General features: G+C 42.5%; 1 protein-coding gene and 1 long non-coding RNA gene across 2 annotated transcripts in view; one reads left to right on the top strand and one right to left on the bottom strand.

Annotated features, from left to right (window-relative positions):
- Nucleotides 1-19,617, top strand: part of myt1la (myelin transcription factor 1-like, a) — a 104,776-nt gene that overhangs the window by 23,681 nt on the left and 61,478 nt on the right. The window contains exons 3-6 of the mRNA XM_082506170.1: nucleotides 7,845-7,942; nucleotides 9,016-9,070; nucleotides 9,826-9,859; nucleotides 18,026-18,088. Coding sequence (XP_082362296.1) covers nucleotides 9,016-9,070; nucleotides 9,826-9,859; nucleotides 18,026-18,088 — 152 coding nt within the window. The 5' untranslated portion in view covers nucleotides 7,845-7,942. The remainder of the gene's footprint in view (nucleotides 1-7,844; nucleotides 7,943-9,015; nucleotides 9,071-9,825; nucleotides 9,860-18,025; nucleotides 18,089-19,617) is intronic.
- LOC309689607 lies at nucleotides 11,165-16,467 on the bottom strand. The gene is made up of 3 exons (XR_014271448.1): nucleotides 16,388-16,467; nucleotides 12,688-13,120; nucleotides 11,165-11,252 (listed from the first exon to the last, which is right to left on the bottom strand). It is a non-coding gene; the product is annotated as an uncharacterized lncRNA (long non-coding RNA).

Raw genomic sequence — 19,617 nt, 5'->3', positions numbered from 1 at the left:
CTTCCTAGCTAAGGAACCAAGAAAGTGGTCTAATGTGCTCATTCCTCACGTATCTACATGGGCTAAGTTTTGTGAACTTTTCAGAACCGTCTTCTTGCCTGCTGACAACCAGGAGCAGATTTTGAGAGGCATCCTGGACTGTTTCCAGCACCCCGAAGAACCTCTGCCAACGTTTGTTGCCCACATGCTCAGTGAATTTAGGAGACTGAGGAACCCACCATCTGAACTGGAGCAAATTGAGCTCATCTGTAACCACGCAGTGGAGAAGTACAGAGTAGCACTGTACGGAACGCCTGTAAAGTCAGTAATTGATCTAGTGCTGCGTGCCCACGAGCTGCATTCTGTTCTTGGCACTAACCTTTCACGGCCCTCCCGAGCTCAGCCGAAAAACAGAGCTGAGGGAGGACCCCGCTGTTTCAAATGTGCCATGCCTGGTGTTACCTCTCGTACGTGCCCTAACTGTTCCACTGATTTTCAGGGAGCTCGACACTCTCCCAGGATGGCTCCGGAGCTTCCCCAAACGCCGTCTCCTGACCAACATCCAGTAACTCAGCCTGCCGATCCAGATGAAACTGGCGGGGTCAGAGAGACGAGAGCAACGGGCAGGAGGCCGGGAAACTTCAGGGGGGGGAGAGTGTTTCACAGGGGCAACCCTCCCCCCAACCAATAACTCAGCCCTCATCGTCTTTGTCAAATCAAAGTGTGCCACCAGTGCTCAATCACGTTGAAGATGGAACTTCGCAAGCATCGTGGAACACCCCTCTCAGAGTTAAAGTGAACTTTAATGGGGCGGCTCTGGATGCCACACTAGATACAGGGGCATCTCTTTCAGCAGTAAATGCAGACCTATTATCTGAGAGACACCGAAACCAGTCATTAGAGAATCCGTGGGATTCTCCTCCAATAAGACTGGCCAATGGCACCAACTGCAGTCCATTAGGAATAACCTGGCTGACCATTGGATTTATGGGCAAGCGAGTCTATCAGCGGTTTGTGATAGTGCAGGACCTGTCATCCCCCTTTGTTCTTGGGATGGACTTCATGACTCGCACTTCACTGACAATACATGTCCCAACAAGAACTGTAATTATGGATGATAATCCCCCATGTCTTGATGAACTCTGTGAAAATGGCTTTGTGGAAGCTGATCTTGAGTGTGGAACTATGACCCTGCAGAACACCCCGCAACTCCATGATAAGGCTGGAGAAGCTAACTTGGATTCTGAGGAACGGGAAGAACTGTTGGAGTTGTTAAATAGTTTTGGTGACCTGTTTGATGGCCACCTTGGTCGCACTTCTCTGGCAGAACATGTCATTGTAACTGGGGATGCAAAGCCTGTTAACTTACCACCATACCGCACCTCACCAGCTAAAAAGCAAATCATAGAAGAGCAAGTGGAAAAAATGCTACAGGATAACATCATCGAACCTGCATCAGGACCATGGGCAGCCCCCGTGGTCATTGTGAACAAACCCCCCCGCGAACCACGGTTCTGTGTTGACTTCCGTGGTCTGAATCAGCTGACCGTGAAGGATTCTTACCCACTCCCGCGAGTGGATGAATCACTGGACTTTCTGTCGAGAGGGAAGTTTCTCACAACACTAGACCTCGCTCGAGGTTACTGGCAGGTCCCCATTGCTGAAGAAGCTAAACCAAAGACTGCTTTTATCACGCACTGTGGCCTGTTTCAGTTCAGAGTCCTTCCTTTCGGCCTGTGTAACGCCCCAGCGACTTTTCAGCGGCTTATGAACAATGTTCTAGCTGGCCTGATTTATAAGTCCTGCGCGGTGTATCTAGATGACATTGTTGTCGCATCACCGACCTTTGAGCAACACCTGCTTGACTTAAAAGAGGTCCTTGGTAGGCTTCAGTCCGCTGGCCTCTCTTTAAAGCTGAGCAAATGCCAATTCTGCCTTTCAGAACTCACCTTCCTTGGTTATCGGGTTACGCCGGCTGGCATTCATCCTGACCCTGACAAGGTGAGAGCTGTGACTGACTTCAAAGTGCCGACCACAACAAAGCAGGTGCGACAGTTCCTTGGCCTGACTGGCTACTATCGCCGCTTTGTGCAGGACTATGCCCGCCATGCAGAGCCACTCTTCGCCCTCACTAAAAAGGACGTACAGTTTCACTGGGATGACAAGTGCCAGGCAGCTGTGGACTTTCTGAAACATTCAATAACCTCAGCGCCGGTCCTCAGGTTCCCAGATTTTTCGCGTCCATTCTTCATTCACACTGATGCATGCGATGCTGGTCTTGGGGCAGCATTAATGCAAAAAGATGAGGATGACAAAGACGTTGCTGTAGCTTTTGCTAGCCGGGCTATGCACAAATCGGAAAAGCCCTACTCAACTCCAGAGAAGGAGTGTCTGGCCGTGATCTGGGCCTTGGAACATTTCCGACCCTATGTCGAAGGCTTGCACGTCACCATTTACACCGACCACAGCAGCCTCAAGTGGTTGATGTCTCGACCGAATCCCTCTGGCAGGCTTGCTCGGTGGTCTCTGCGCCTTCAAGACTTTGACTTCAGCATCATCCACAAACCTGGAGAACGTAATAAGGTGCCCGATGCCCTTTCCCGTAATCCTCTACCAGATGTGGATGCCCCCATTGATCTTCTCCCTCCCTATGCCGTGATTGGGAGCATGGACCTTCGTGCTCTACCTTCTGTGATTGTTTCGGACCGCCTGCATGTTCGTCAGCTGCAGCTTGAGGACCCAGTCACAGGCCCGTTGCTCAATCAACTGGAAACTGACCAACAAACGGGGGAGAATAATCAAGATCTGGAACAGTACGTTGTCCATGACAGTCTCCTCTATTTCCTCGACCCAAAGACAAAGTGTGGTCTCCACCCACTCAAGCAGCTTAAACTGTTTGCTCCTACTGCCCTCCGTGGTTATCTGCTCAAATATTACCACGATCATCCCACAGCTGGACACCTGGGCATTGCAAAAACGCTGGCACGCTTGCGTCTCAGATTCTTCTGGCCACACATGAACTCTGATGTGAAAAAGTATGTGGTCTCATGTTGTTTGTGTCAAACCACTAAGCCGAGTCAAAGAAAAACAGCAGGCCTTATGGTCCCTATCCAGCCACAAAGACCATGGGAGTACGCAGGGGTGGACTATGTTGGCCCACTGCCCCGCACACAAAGGGGGAATGCTTATATCCTTGTTTTTGTGGACTATTTCTCAAAATGGGTCGAGGTGAGTGCTGTGAGAGAAGCCACTGCTCAAGTTGCTGCGAGCAAGTTCATTACTGACATTTTTGCCCGACATGGTTCTCCCTCACACCTTATTTCTGATAGGGGAACGCCTTTCGTCAGTGAACTCTTTGAGCATGTTTTGTTGACTCTTGGGACTGAACACAGACTAACAACTGCATACCATCCTCAAACGAATGCAACTGAGCGTGTAAATCGCACTTTGAAAACGGCCATTCGAGCCTATGTTGGGGATAAACACACCTCTTGGGACAAGTATCTTCCCCAGATCTGTTTTGCACTGCGCACTGCGCCTCACGAGAGCACAGGCCTGAGTCCGTCCATGATGCTGTATGGGCGAGAGTTGGACACGCCCTTGGACCTTGTCACTCAACCCTCCTGGGAGGGACTGAGCGACCCGGAAACGTCCCACTCAGATAACCTGAGAGCTTCGCTTCGGGATGCTCATGAACATGCTCGCTTGGTGCTCGGAGAGAGTCATGAAAGGCAAAAGCGCTACTATGATCTGAGACGTCGCACGGTTTCTTATGAAGTTGGGGACCTCGTCAGGGTAAAGTCACACCCAAAATCAGATGCGTCGTCCAACTTTTCTGCTAAGTTGGCCCCGCTTTACACGGGTCCCTACCGCATCTCCAAGAGGATGTCGGATGTGAATTACTCTCTCACCACAGTGGACACTGGGGAGAGAGTGGGAGTTTTTCATGTTGCGAACATGCAACCATTCCATACCTGGGACTCAGCTTTGTCTAGCCAGCGTGCGAAGCTAAATGCTACAGCAGCTTTGGATCTCAGTGTCCCGGACAGCAGTTTGCCTCCTGCTCTTTCAGTCCCGGGCCGCATTGACTGTGACGCGGTTGACGCAACTCCCGCGGTCTTTAGCAACGCCCCTGCTGAGACTGACTTTGACTGTGCTGACGCTGCCCCGCTTGTCGTGGACCAGAACTCTTTCCAAGAGACTGCTGATGTTGCTCTGGAGACAGAGGTTAACAGTTCACCTCCTGCTGCCGATGGGTGTGCTGTTAGAGGTTCTTATGACCTCAGACCAAGACGAGTTCCTAGGGTCACCGCTGACTGGTCGGTCAATAGGTGGACCAACCCTTTTCATACTGACAGATTTGACATAAAGTGACCTTGTTTGCTTTCTGATGTGTTTCATGTGGTCTACTGTTGTCACAGGACCGTTGTTTGAGTTTTCTACGATTCATGTTGGCACTGTTTTCATGTTGTGGTGATATGTTCATGCTTACTGTTGCACTTTTTGGGGAAACGGTGGAAACGCAATGTAACAATAAGAGGGAATTTCATTCTGTCATTGTCCTGGCTATCCTAAGCTTATTTTCTTTCTTTGACATTTATTTGAATGGGCATTCACCATGTGGGACACTGTCATGTATGCCAGGTTGTCAATTTTGGACTGTACATTCCCCTATTTTGGTTTTAACGTCTTATCCTGCTGCCCATGTATGGAGGCTGGTTAAGTTTGAACTGTACCTTTGCTGTGTTCGGCTGGGGACAGCCTTTGTTTAACCGGGGGGGAATATGTAACAGCCACTATGGTGTGGTGTCCCTTTAAGACACCCAAGTCGAGGGTTGATGGTGTCATCAGTTTGTGCCACTGCTCTCTCTCTCTCGCTCTGGGATTATGAGGACACGTGCCTTCACGCTCGTGCTTAACGAGAGAGGGACTTATGTTTTCTTTTCCAGACCCTTTTTTTTGTTTTGTTTGCAGCGCTTGGGTTGTATGAACGCTGGGCATTTTTGTTGTTGAGCCGCAGCCGTTCAGCCGGGCTTTTATATGGTTGCTGAAGAATGCGTATTAAAGAACCACCGTGGATTACTGATACCAGTGTGGGTGTGTATCCTTCCGCCTAGCCTGCTAGGTGTTTTGCCGCCTCTTCTCAACCACACAACACAACCCAACGTTACAACCCCTAATGTATATATATATATATATATATATCTATATATCTATATATCTATATATATATATATATATATATATATATATATATATAATTTCAGTTACATTTTATTAAAAATGTTTTTGCTTCAAGAATATTTTTTTCGGTGTGAAACAGGAAGTGGAAACAAGGGAGGCAAGCAAAAGTACCACATGTTCAAAACCGAGGGAGACAAAGTATATAAACATCAGAAACATGAGAAGGAATAACAAATCAAAACAGTGACCAAATTTGGTTTTACTTTCAAACCCTAACAGAATATATTTACTGTGAAAGTGTAAAAATAAAAAAATAAATCTGTGGTTCAGTGTAGGACTTGAAACGTGATCTCTGGTGTGATCGATCTAATTATTCTTGCCTCTTGCCTCCGAAACGTCGAGTTTTGAGCCCTGCAAAATCTCAGCTTCGTCTACATGTGCAAAACTCAACAGATGTCGACGCGGCCTGATGAGAAATGTGTTGATGGGAAGGAATTCAAGCCTCGAAAACACATAAATACCACGACTGTTTCAGGAACACAAATGTCTGCCTGCAGACACCGACGCCGACGTGTGCAAAGTCATTAGGAGAAGACCTTTCGTGCACAGTTTCAAAGTGCTTTTCTTCTGCGTTAAAAACGGGGAGGCTCTGACCCTCTTTTAAAGGTGACAGATGTCGAGGCTAGAGCAGGGCGATATGGCCAAAAATATTTATCACGATATATATTTGAAAATTTGCGATAACGATATAACCGACGATATAATTGATGCGAGACAAAATACAACTCCACAACATTACTAGTGCAAAAAGACAACCTTTCATTTATTTTCACATAAACAAGAAGCTGGTTTTTATGTACATTAAAGCTTTATAAAAATTTAACAGTGCAAATGCAAATTCCTTGCTGAAAGTTTAACCAAAAGGCATTTCCAGTAGAAATGGGCTGACATATCCTGAGCATAACCATGTATAATATCCACTGAAGTTAAAAAGAGGTGCTTTGCAACATTAAACTGCAGTGTGCAGTATGCATTTTTCGGACCATAAGGTGCACGGGATTATAAGGCACATTAAGCGAAACAAAGCAGTCAGATAAATCAAACTTTATTAAACTCATTCTTCTTGCTTCCTCCACTTCTGTACCATTGATTCATTAATGTTGAATTCTCTGGCAGCTGCTCTATTCCCATGTTGTTGCAATATATTAATGACTAACCTCGCATTGTGGATGGATTATCTCAGTTGTTCTCCTGACTGAAGTTTGGTCCGTTTACAGCATCCTGCCATGCGATTGCATTTGTCTCTAACCATGAAGAACCTTCACGTTAACTTTTATAAGTGGAAAAGTGTTAGTGTTCGTCCTCCAGCTTCACTGTTTATGTTATGCTAACATAGCTGTGTCGCTAGCGATCACGTAGCACATCATTATATACCAGCTAGCCCAACTTCAGTAACCCTACAAACATCACTGCTGTTTAGTTTCCTGTCTTCATTTATGTTGGAAGTGATAGCAGAGCTGTACGTTTGATTTTTTTCAGAAATCTCTCAGTCAGAACATGCTATATCATGCTTAGGTAACTAGCGAAACTAGCGAGCTAACTTCCGCTAGCTTCCTGCTAACTTCTAACTCCGTTAAATGTAATAACTTTTGTTTTCATGGATGCCTGGAAGTTAAACTTTATAGTTACACCTGGTAAAGCAGCAATGCTGATCGTTTTATTAAAGATGAAAGAATTTAGACAGTTTTTAACTCTAAGTGATGCTGCAGTGTTGTTTGACCTGAAGCATACGGAGTTTAGGACCCAGATTACTCCCAGATTTAAGAGCATCTTAGTCCGACAAATATGACAATAACAACGGCCGCTTGCATGTTCTGCAAAAAAATGTGCTTTGTTGTGTATCTGACGGACAAACACCAAACCAGTTCCACATCACGGAAGTTGCACCATTTTTACAAACCAATTCTGGTTCATCTGTTTCACTCAACAATCGGCCATGTGCGTATGAAAACAAAGGCACCGCGCATGCGCGTTTTACTCCCATTCTATCGCGATATTTCATTTTCCTATCGTTGCCTAACATTATACCGGTATTACCGTGAACGGTATAATATGGCCCAGCCCTAGTCGAGGCGTGGGGGAGTTTTGGGTTTTTGTTACTTGCTGACTAAAATGCTGCTTGTGCTCAGATGCTCCTTAGGAGTCATAGTTTTTTATGCCTTTACATAGACTTGCACCTTTTTTCATCAAACGTGCAGGGAGATGCTCTTCTTTTATGCTGATAATTCAGACAGGTATGTCTTTGAAGCACGTTATCCTTCCAGGGGTAAGATTTCTGTGTAGATGGCCTTATTATCCATAATTTGCAGGTCATGCTACGGGTTTCTGAAATGTGTTTAGCAGTGACTTTCAAGGACCTCTCTCGAGAAACACCTAATTGACTGGATGAATTAAATCTCACATTTGAAAATATCAGTGAAATGTTTAGACGGTATTTGGTACCAGTCTCTCGAGTCGTGAAATGTCATTAGGCTTCATAATTATACATTTCACAGAGACAATGAAGTTCGCCACCTTTCCACACATAGTGTCTCGCTAAAGGAAACTACTTCAGAGCAAACAGCTGCAGACAACAAATGTCTGGCAGCAGAACTGAGAAAGTGTTTTTTGTTTTTTTGCAGATCATGACTCTGGAAGATGGTGTCTGAGATTTGAATTTGAAGTCTAAAGCTACAGGACCAACAGCAGATACAGAGGTGCCACACTGAGCTACAGCCAGGTATCGTCACAACTGACTGGTGTTTCTATTCTTTTTGGCTCAAAGTATGGCGGTAATTGCTTTTTTATAGTTGATTTGTTCTGATCCTGGGACTAAAACCTCAAAAATTTTAATTCCAGCAGCAATCTGATGATAATCTCTGCAATTAAACTCTTTTTGTGCACAAAATCCGGATAATTTCAAGAGAGTCAGATCGGATGGGCTTTCTCTCACCTAGTATTCAGCAGGAAACAGGGAGCTCCAGAGCTAGCAGGTTAAAGACTGACTGATTAGTGTGTCTACAGGGTGTGTATGGTTGTAATGGCTTCAGTAGTCCATATAAAGAGTTGTTCAGAGTGGTTTCCAAGTGGTGGTTTAAGTGGTTTTATATCAGCCACATGAGAACAAAGAACCTAAACCGAAATCTTAAGATAGAGTAATGCATTAAATACTTGCTGTAGTTGGTGATATCATTATTTGCAAACTTGTGCACTGGTGTGTTTGGGTTCTTCTGCAATCACAAGAAAAACTAAGCTGAACAACAGCTGAAACACAGGAAGGGGAGAAGAAATCAGGGCTGATTGAGTCTAAATGTTCAGCAGATGCTCACTCCGCTGCACTATTACATTTTCTTTCAGGAGGTTTGGTCTTTGTGGTAGTTAATATACCTTAATGTGTTTGCACAGACAGACCTATTAGGATTCTTGGGGTGCAGGCCAGGCTACAGTTTAGGCTGGGGTATAGAGTGAGCCCGTAGCCTTTATGGTGGGTTTAATGCAGAACTATAAATCACGCATTCAGCTGTTTTACTGCAGAACTGTCTATATAAATTAAATGTTACTTTGACATATCCACATTAGCTTTTTGTTTGCACTATTTAGTCTAAACAGTATCTGTCGGAGCTTTTGGAAACTTGGCTTTCCCGCTTGTAATTAATGACTTTGATGCTGATGTGAATGATGCAAATGGGAATTAAAGTCCTCATGTCTCCAAGGACAGCTTAAAGCAGAGGTGGCACAGTGCCTCACGGAAATATGAAAACAACTACTTCTGCCACTGCAGTTTCAGGAAGCTAACTCGTTTTCCCTCTGCAGATGGAGGTGAATGCAGTTGAAAAACGCCATCGAACGCGATCCAAAGGAGTCAGAGGTATGTGTCTGTCCATCTGCCTGTCAGGTTTTACAAATGTTTTTTTTTTTTTTTGCCAGAGTGGCTCAAGACCGCTGAATGAATCACCGTGTATTAGGAAAAAGCCAATTTAGACATCTAATATGTTAGCTGCTCCTGTCCCAAAACTTTTATTCACACAAATTTGAATGTAACAAATCTTTCAACATCTTTTCCTTGTGAAAAGTCTCCATGTCAAAGTGTCCCTGTGCAAGATATTGAACTCCAAATTGCCTGTGATGCATCCATTGCAGTGTGATTGTGTGCATGATAAAGGACATATAATAAAGAGATGTATGAATGAATGTGTGTGTGTGTGTAAGCGGGTCAATGTGGCTTGTACCTTAGAAAGATCTCTAAGGGCTCAGTTAAGGTAGAAAAGCACAATGATGCCTGAAAGCAGGACCCAACCTGTTAACCTGCACGCAGGATTAGGTTTATATATCATTTTTAGCGTGGGCTATTATTTCTCTTATAATCCTCGGTGACCTGTTGTATTATAAAAAGGAAAGTAAGTTTGTCTACAACAGTAAAATTAGAAGATACCTTTCTAGTGATGTCCAGTTAGTAAATGGGGAAATTTTAACATATTTTACAGGTTGTATTTCTGCCTCCACTTCATGCTAACTACAGTGGGATCATCTGAAGCACAATTACAGTGGATGTGTTTATTATTGTTAGCTCGTGACTGTTGAAAGCATTAACATTAATCTTTGTTGTTGTGTCCCTGTCTGCAGCCGCCGTGGAAGCAGTAACACAGGAGTTATTCAGGTAGGTAAACCTCTGCTGATCTCGTGCATCCATCACTGTACTGCTCTTTTTTTTCTTCTTTTTTTATTGCATTTTGGCTTTGTATTGAGGCAGCAGCTAGCATTCATCAAAGAAAATATTACTGAGAGACTTTTCCTGTATAATCAGTTATATGTCATTTCTATCCATCATCTTGCAGTTCTTATTCTCAGGCCCACCACGTCTGCTGCTGGGGTCCAGCCTGTGAAATACAGGAATCGGCCTGATGCAGTACATCAGATTTTTGAGCCTGAGCTGAGCTCGAAGGCGATAAATAAATACCGTCGGTCGCGTGTTAATTTGTCCAATGCTGTGTATTACACGAACAGCTAATTTAAATTAAATGCAGCCAGTAATTCATTAAATTTTGATGACTGACTAGAGAGAATCAGCAGCAGCTCCTGACAGTGACTGCTGAATACCACTGCTACCTGTGTGTGTGTGTGCGTGTGTGTAAATGTGTGTGTGTGCGAGAAGGGCAGGTTTCTGCTTCACTTAATCTCATTTAGTAAAACTGACAAATATTGGTGTGTGCAGCAGATTATGGTCGAACCCAGTTTGATCCAGGTCAGCGCTTTACTGTAAACAACATGTCCTGCCTGTGCCGCGTGAGCCCGGAGCGAAGGAGCAGAAAACTTGGCGTGATTCACCCTGAATTTAAATCTGATGGGTGCTGGTGAGGGCCAGACACGGACAGGACAAAGTCAGCAGTAAATCGTGGAAATGATTCACAGAGTAAATACTGCAAAATATTATAAGAACATCATGACCAATCGCTTAAATGTGTTCGTCAGTTTTATTTTTTCATCACAGTCGTTGACTAATCTGACTAATCTTCGGGGATAAACATGTACAAATAAATTTGTCATTGCGGTGTGATGCGGCAGATTGGGGGGGGGGGGGGGGAGTGAAATGAAAATTCTACCATGACTTAATTTAAATTGCTAAATAAATACATCACATCTGTCAGCTCAGTGGGAATCAGAGCTGCAGCTAATGCTGCACCACAGCGATGAATTTTAACTTTAGCTGCAGTAATTTCTGGGATGACTAATGAGTACAGCTAATGGTGGACATTTACAGTTCCCTGCGGATGGTGTTTTGGTGGCCCCCTTGAACTCTCTTCTGGTGTAACCATTGGGCTGCAATTTCAGCTTGTACCCAGGAAATGTCAACATTTGATGAGCACACTGTGGGGACAAACTCTCGTCTAAATCCCGGTGTGCCTGATATGTTTCTGGCTGCAGAAAACAAAAGGAAGAAAGCAAAAATCATACCTGATTGTAATCTAGCTGTTATCCCCTTCAAGGTTGACTCCTTTTGCAGTCCATTTCTGAGCCAAGAACATGTGCTCCCACGATGTGATTTGGATTTCCTTTGGGGAAGAGGACAAAGGGTGCATCAAGTCACATGACCCTGACCTGATGTGTCAGATCAGTTTCTTATGCAAATTTATTCGCTTTGTTAGCTTTTTCTGCATTAACTCAGATCACGCTCCTATTCTAATCTCAGAATGATGAAGCTTAACTGAAGTTTAAATAGGCAATGTCACACCTCTTATTCCGGTGTTTTCAGCTGCATTGCCACACAGGTATAAAATCAAGAACCCAGCCACAGTCTGCCTTAAACAACTGGTGAAAGAATGTGTCGTTGTAGTCGAGCGTGGTGCTTTAACAGGACGCCACCTCGATGTTTCATGATCAACTGATTTTGATGTTATTAGCAAGTGGAAGTGCTGTGGCAACTCAGCTGCAAAGTGGCAGGATTGGGGAGTGCCAACCTGCACAGAATGCTCTGGTGACTGAACAACTGCAGAGCTCTGAACCTCCTCTGCCTTTAACATCAGCTCAAATACTGTGTGCCGGGAGCTCTGTGGACGAGCAGCTCCCTTGAGAAGAGCTGGCCAAACAGAAGAAGAATGAATTGGATTGAGGAGATGAGCTGACTGAACGGATAGGATACGTAAAGTACAACTACAAGATAAAGAAGAATAGTTTTTAAATATTAATCATGCATACTCCAAGAAAAGTATGGAGCTAGTATAATGGGTCCCCTTTATTTGATATTATAATGCATGACTGGATGTTTGGTGGAAAAAAAACAGATTGGGTGAACATTTTTCTGTTTGTGTGTCCACCTATCTGAGACATACTGATAGATGATAGGAGTGGGAATGGGATACTTCTTTCTTTATTAATGCAGCCCTGCTGTTGGTAATCAGTCGTTTTCAATCAACTTCAATCAGTGGATTTGAATAATTGCAAACAATAATCAGAGAAACAGAAGATCAGAGGGTGCAGATTTAAAGAAAGCCATTGTATTGCGTCACATGACTGTGTCTAAACTTTAACTCAGGGAGGGTTAGCACACAGCAAGCCATTCAATCTCACAATGAATCTAAAAATGCTCTTCAGATGAGAGCGACTTGAAACTCATTTCAATAGTACTGTATGTCACTGTGCTGACATCAGTAAGACTGATTATTACACTGTGACCGGGAGAATAATGCTGAAGTCAAAGGTATATTCAGCTGCTGTGGAAACAAGTGGAAATATCTCACCGCACAAGAGAAACAACATTTTGTAATTTCAAACTCGGGCTCGTTAAGGTTAAGGTCGCACTGATGCATTGTAAAAAAAAAAGTTTTACCGTGTATGTTTGGCTCTAACCACACACACACACACACACACACACACACACACACACACACACACACACACACACACACACACACACACACAAGCTGTGGTGGGATCAATAATGCAGTGCTATCAGTCTCAGCTCCCACACCGGTTGATGAGCTGCCTCACCTTGAACAAACCATCTCCTTCTCCTCCTCTCCTCTTTCTCCTGCCATTCCTCCTCCATTTGGCTGTTTTTTCCTTCTTCTTCACCTCTCCGTCACTCTCTTTTTGTCTTCCTACTTCTCATTTTCCCTCTCTTTTACTTCCACTCCTTGTTCCAATTCCTCTCATTTACCTACCTGCAGTCCTACTCTTCTTCCTCCTCTTTAACCTCCTCCCCTCTGTTCTCCACCTCCTCTGCCTCCCTGCGCTCGTGAGCCTCACCTCTATTTTCGAGCAGCTCTCATTTTAGCCCGAGGTTGCAAAGCATATAGATCAGGTGATGTTGGGTGGGTGGAAGGGTGGGTGGAGCTCTGCAGTGCGGGGTCAGAGGTCGTGCTGGGTGTGGAGTCCCTGAAGGCAGGCAGCGTGATTTGGCTGAACGGTCTGCGTGTCTTCACTGCAAAGAGGTTTGAAAGCGTGACTCAGAGCTCGGGAGAAATCTACAGCTGTGATGCAGAAATAAAAAAATTAATTAATAAATACATAAAGAGATAAGAACTGTTAAAGCTGCGGCTGACAGATGAAAATGTTCCACATCTGTCTTAATGAACCAGAACAAATGCTGATAAAAAAAAAAAGAAAGATGCAAAACATAATCCAGGAAATCAAAATTGGATCACAGATGTGATTTTTAAGGTTTTGTCCAACAGCCAGTGCTTCACAGGGTTTTATGATGCTGCAAGGGAAGACTGATAATCATAAAGGGAACAAGTAGAGATGCACGTGCAAAGTAATCTGCAAACAGTGCATGCTTGTGTGTGGGTTTTTTCATGTAATGAGAAGACAAACAAGCTAAATCCCTGGGACAAAAACATCATCTCCTCTTGCTGCGCTGCTTTGCTTCCAGCATGACTAACAACTTTACATCGCTCTGTCAAAGGCTGCTCTCTGACCCAAACACTCGCGTTTCTGTCATGTCCGCTGGATCCCTTAAATTTGAATTTCATTTTGGCAAAGAGGACAATATTGCACGGAGCCAAGTCTCGCAAAATTTTCTGCACACTGCACATGAGGTCCATACTGAAATCGCAGGTGCACGCGTGCCTGCGGTCTGAACGGGATATCCATGAAGCAATAAAACAAAGACAGCAGCCACACTGGCAGTGGTTACAAGAAGATGAAACTGAAAGTGATACTGTTAATTTAGATAGGGCACTTTCTTTTCTTTCAGTGGGAGGAGTGGTCCAGTGGTTAGCACTGTTGCATCATAGTAACAGGGTCTGAATCCACCATGCTGGCTGCATGGAGTTTGCCTGTTTCTCTGTGCCCGTGGATTCTCACCAGCTACTCTGGTTTTCTACAACACTCCAAAGACGCGTGTGTTAAGTTAACTGGTGATTCAAAATTTTGTTGGTGTGAACCGCGTTAGTTGTTAAGAGGATGGATGGATCCTTCTGGTGGGACCTTCTAAATAAGCTCGTTTTTCGGCAGACAGGTCTGAGTCTGTGAAGTTTTTCTGTATCACAACAGACCATTAGGTGCTGTGGGTCCCTAAGCATGAAATTTCAAAATAGACCTATTATGGTTTTCCTTATTTTCTGCTGTTACAATGGAAAAAATATCGAAACCAAATAACGATCTATTCAGGACAAAAAAATCCACACTGAGAAAACAAAAAGCCCACTCCACATGATTAGATCTATGAGTTACTTTTCCAAAAATATTATCTTTTATCTTTTGGGTTCTTAAACAACTGAGGTAGAAACTCGGTAGAAACAGCTCTGTAGAAACAGCTTTGGTTCTAGTGGAATTTCCTTTGAGATAATTTTCTCATATGCCATGCTGAAATCTTTCCAGAATCTTTCTGTGAAGCATCTCAGTACAACTGTTATTAGGTCATAAATATGTCTTTATGATATTGGGTAGAAGTTACACTTGTTTGCGATAACCAGTTAAAATTTATTAATCCGTGCAAGCAATGAGCATAAACTGATTTTTGATCTGCTAGTGAAATTTCAGTTTCCAAATCTTTTGTTGTAACCTCTCTTGGGAGACAGACACTATCTCTACTTTTAAGATTGGGCTTAAAACTTTACTTTTTGATAAAGCAGTTAGGGCTAGATCAGGTGACCCTGAATTCTCCCTTAGTTCAAGTATGCTGCAATAGGCCTAGGCTGTGGGGGATTCCCATGATGCACTGTTTCTTTTTCAGTCACTATATGTTTATACACCAATCTGCATTTAATTATCAGTTATTATTATCTCTGGCCTCAACCACAACTGGTTGCGGCAGGTGGCTTCTTCTCCCTGAGCCTGGCTCTGCCAGTTTCTTCCTGTTACTGTCCTCTGGTTGTTGGGGTTTTCTCTGTATTATTGTACGGTCCTTATCTTACAGTATAAAACGCCTTGAGGCAACCGTTATTGTGATTTGGTGCTATATAAAAAATTTAACCTCTTTGATGAGCAGGATGTAAGGTGATAATAAAATTTAAACATTTGTTTGTCGTCAGTATTTCAGTCAGTTTTTCGGGGCCTAGTAAGTGAATTATGCTTTTATGTACAATTGCTTGTATTTGATTGGCCAGCACTGCACAGTTTTGCTGGAAAAGGTCATCATATGTGCTGAAGGAAAAAAAAAAACTGTTATCCTTGCAGTTTTTGGCTGAAGCCTTTTGTATTGGTGCCCCTGTGGATTAGAAATGAATGAGGAGGCTGAGTTGAAGCGCTGTTGTCTGTCTGATTGCCGACTGTAAGAATAATCCAATGAAAAGCAGTGGCCTTGAATTTAGAGGAACTACAATGGAGTCCAATGGTGAAAAAAAAAATCACAGATAAGACAGTCCAGATCACAACAAGCTAAATGTGGACAAATGTGGGATGTTACTAATGCTGAGTTTACACCAGCTTCACACGGTTGTGAGTAGTTTTCCATTTTTACCTTTTCTCTGTGCTAATGTCCACGTTATTCACTTTAAATCTGTATAAATTTTGACTTTGTGGTAATTCACATTTCTTCCCAGTTGGGCTGCTTTTTTCAAAGTTACTCTCTCTCCTGCAGCATTTACCTTTTAGAACTAGAGGCCCCAACACGTGAAAAATGGGATATTGCTGTACAATCTCAAATAATTTTAGAAGAAGCCACCTCCTGTGGAGTTCAGAGATGATGGTATAAACAGGATTATGCAGCATTTTTTTTTTTTCCAGAGGATCATCTTGACTTGGACAAAGTAACTGGTGGCAACCAGTGTTGGTCAAGTTACTTGAAAAAAGTAATCAGTAACTAATTACTGATTACTTCCCCCAAAAAGTAATCCCATTACTTTACTGATTACTTATTTTCAAAAGTAATTAGTTACTTAGTTACTTTTTAAAAACACGATTTACAACCTGAATAGGTGATAAAGCGATAGATCTTTCAGCCCAATTCTACTTTTTCTGCATAATCCATCATACAAAATGTAATCAAATGGAAAAGTCTCTTTTTTTAACTTGTTTTATTAGTTTTAATCTTTTAACTTTATGCATCAAGCAAAAATTTAATTATATGCAACATTCTCTGACTTCAATAAATTAGTTTAACATTTAAAGCTATTTTCTGCACATTCCAGCACATAAAATAAAATATTTTTTGTGTTTACACTCACTCTTTCAAATAGATGCAAGTAAAACACAGCAGAAAATCAATAAAGTCAAAGACTCAGCGGTGCTGTTGCTCTATTTTCACCTGTAAAGCAGGACTGGCATAGGCGGAGGTTTACCCTGGTGCAGGTGTGCCGCGGTCAGTTGAAGAATCCGCGACTTTCTCTGTGAATTTCCCATTACGTCATGGCGCACTCGGAGCTTGCTTGGAAGTTTAGGGGTTTTTTTCGCTTTAAAAAGAAGTTTTCTTCCCACGCACAATGGACGCTAATGTTTTTGTCACTTTTTATGGAATCAAACTCAAAGTAAGGTCAGTACTTCCACGCTTTAAACGCTGCACGCTCATACTCTCTCCTGCACTCGATATGTGATCCATTGTTGATCTGCACACAGCTGTTGTCACTAACGGCGCACTCGCTTACGTCACTGTCGTGAGACATTCTGCAAAAAATCAGGTTTTAGTAACGCAGTAACGCAGCGTTCCTACGGGAAAGTAACGGTAATCTAATTACCGTTTTTGCAATAGTAATCCCTTATTTTACTCGTTACTTGAAAAAAGTAATCAGATTACAGTAACGCGTCACAAGTAACGCGTTACTGCCCATCTCTGGTGGCAACACAAAGCTGAATAATTTTAAAGGTGGAGTGTTGGAAATCTCACCACTAGATGTCAGTATATTGCAGATTTCATTCAACTGAATTCTGGTTTCCTATCCCTCGAAATTCAAGTGTAAAATCTCAGCTGTGGTGGTGGCCACTGCAGAGCAAGCATGATAACCGGCAGTGACGTAATTTTGTGGAAAATGTATTTCTTTTTCCTATGGGGCATTTACGAAGTTATGCTGGTGCTTTTAAAATTCATGTTTGAGTTTATGCCTGTGTTTTTTGCAAGTTTGGATTATAATATTTTTGTTTTGTTTTGTTTTTCCCGCAGTACATAAAAATTGGTGTATCTCAAAAATAAAACTATGAAGACACTCAAAATAAATTTCCTGTGAAACTTTTTGGCATTTACAGTTTTGAGGGATATCTCTCTAAAAATTCTCTAAAATAGAAATATGTGTAAAAAAAAAACCCAAAATGATTTTTTTTTTTTAGTTTATTGCACTTTTTTGCCATTCATGTAGGTACTATGGACTTGAATGAATTTGGGATATAATGGTTGTATTGATATAGCAACTTGAAGTACTCCCAAAAATGGCACTACAGCATGTAAAAATTTAAAGATGAGCTCTGGGTTCTATGGTAGGTCTTAAAGGGTTAAAATCTTTCTCTCTCTGTATTTAATGTCATTTTTTCCCAGCGCTGGTCGGGTTGTTGCTTTCCTTTATTTTTTCACTTCTTTGTTGTAGAGCAACCATTCTCAAATGATAAAACTTAGCTATGATCCTTCATATCTTGGGTCTGAAGGTGCAGACAAGAATTTAAATTTTGCCTCCACCACAGGAGAACAGAAATACTTGGAGAATGTAAAAAGTCAGAAAAACACATGTAAGCGAAAGTCTTAAGAAGCTATACAAGCTATAAAAAACTGCAGCAGGGCATGAATGATAGATATAAATAGGCTGAATGTGCAGCCCTGGATGAACCTCAGATATCATTATATTTTGCGTGCTGGATTGAGATGGTCTGCGTGCGGTACAGGAAAAATAAAATCCAGACTTGCTGAAGGACAGATGATGTGCTGCTTGTTTCTTTCTGACCATGTGTGTTTCCTTCTCAGCTGTCCCACCCCCGGCTGTGATGGCAGCGGTCATGTCAGCGGGAAGTACGCCAGACACCGCAGGTATGAGATGCTCGACATATTTTCTACAGTGTAAATGACGCTCTTAGATACTCTTAGAATAATGTTAGGTGTTGTAATATATTGTCATGTCAGTGTCTTTGAGCTGGCGCTGGTCTTTATTTTCCTTGTGCCTGAGATATGAAGCTGCTTTAAATGAAGCCAGTGCAGCTGAGGTCTGAGGGAGCTCTAAAATATGTCCTGTATATATGAAAGGTTGGGATATCGTCCTAATCAGCACACGTCATCGGCTCGGTCCTGCCGACACTTGTGGAACTAATCATCTTTATTTAAGCACTGGACAGCAAATAATCTGTTACAAGGTCCTTTAAACTGAGTATTCAAATAAAATTAAACTGATGACATGAACAGTTGTAAGCTAAAAGACAATTTAAAGAAGGATATGACCTGAAAAAAAAGTGGAAAATTGAATATAGTCAGGGAAATACTTGCATAAATTTTCAACAGTCCATTTTAAATAGGGGTTTAGGAGATGTTAATGACGCCACCAGCTGGTTTCCTCCGTTTCAGAGCCCCGGAGCCTCGACTTCAAAGACCGCTGAGACAGATAAAACACCTCAGCCTGTGAATTGTAAACGACATACCGAATTGTATGGTATTACAAGGTCATGTAGCTGAGAGAAGAGGCTTACTAGTGAGCCATCAACAGGAGCTTAAAGTGAAATCGTAAATGCACTAGTTTACTAAGAAACTAAGATCAATTTAGCAGCAGCTGAGAGACCAAGAAGGGAACATCTAATGGTAATTTTTTTGACAACTTTTTGACTGCTTGCTTTTGCCAGTAAAGCTCATCAAGAAGTTGTTTTTGGTCCACATAAAACTCAAGGTAATTTTTTAGATTGACAGAGAGTAAGTTTCTTAAACAAAACTGTGGATTTTTCTCTTTGTGTTGGACAAATTATCAGTATATTCTAATCATCTGAGGTGCAAAAGTAAAGAGGTTCATTACACGTGAATGTTTTCTATTTTGGGTGTTGATTGACTCTTAGGTTGTGTCACATCCGCCATCATTAGCATTCCTGTTCAGGATTCTTTTAAAATGTCACTGGAAATCTTAAGCTAGATCACAATTGAAGATTTCTGCATGGTCTATCACATGACCCAGTTACTAATGGACAGTACTGGCTCATTCTGGAGCTATTTGGGTAAATGTACACATACAGATGTGTGGGCTATGGCATTGCAGTCTTGTGCGCCGCTATGGCACAATCCTGCCGTAACGATCAGGGTAAAATTGATTGCATTGGAAACAATAGCTCAAATTAACAGACCTTCATTTGGATGGAGTGATCCTGTCTTTCACTGACATGTTTCAGAAATATGGCTTGGCGAAGACAGAGAATTTTTGGACATATCTACCACTGACAGACTGTATTACCAAAGGCCAATTTATCATGGACAAGAACCCAGTGAGGGAATTTTTTGGATTCTCCTGAGATGGTGCATTAGGCAGCTGTGTTTTATAAAATATTCAACCAATTTAAAAATGATGCGTTTAATAATCCGACGAT

This window comes from Aulonocara stuartgranti, assembly GCF_965226115.1.
Source record: "Aulonocara stuartgranti genome assembly, chromosome: 15".
NCBI classification, from domain to species: domain Eukaryota; kingdom Metazoa; phylum Chordata; class Actinopteri; order Cichliformes; family Cichlidae; genus Aulonocara; species Aulonocara stuartgranti.
Note: the sequence above shows the minus strand (reverse complement) of the source record. Positions and strands in the feature narration are given on the sequence as shown.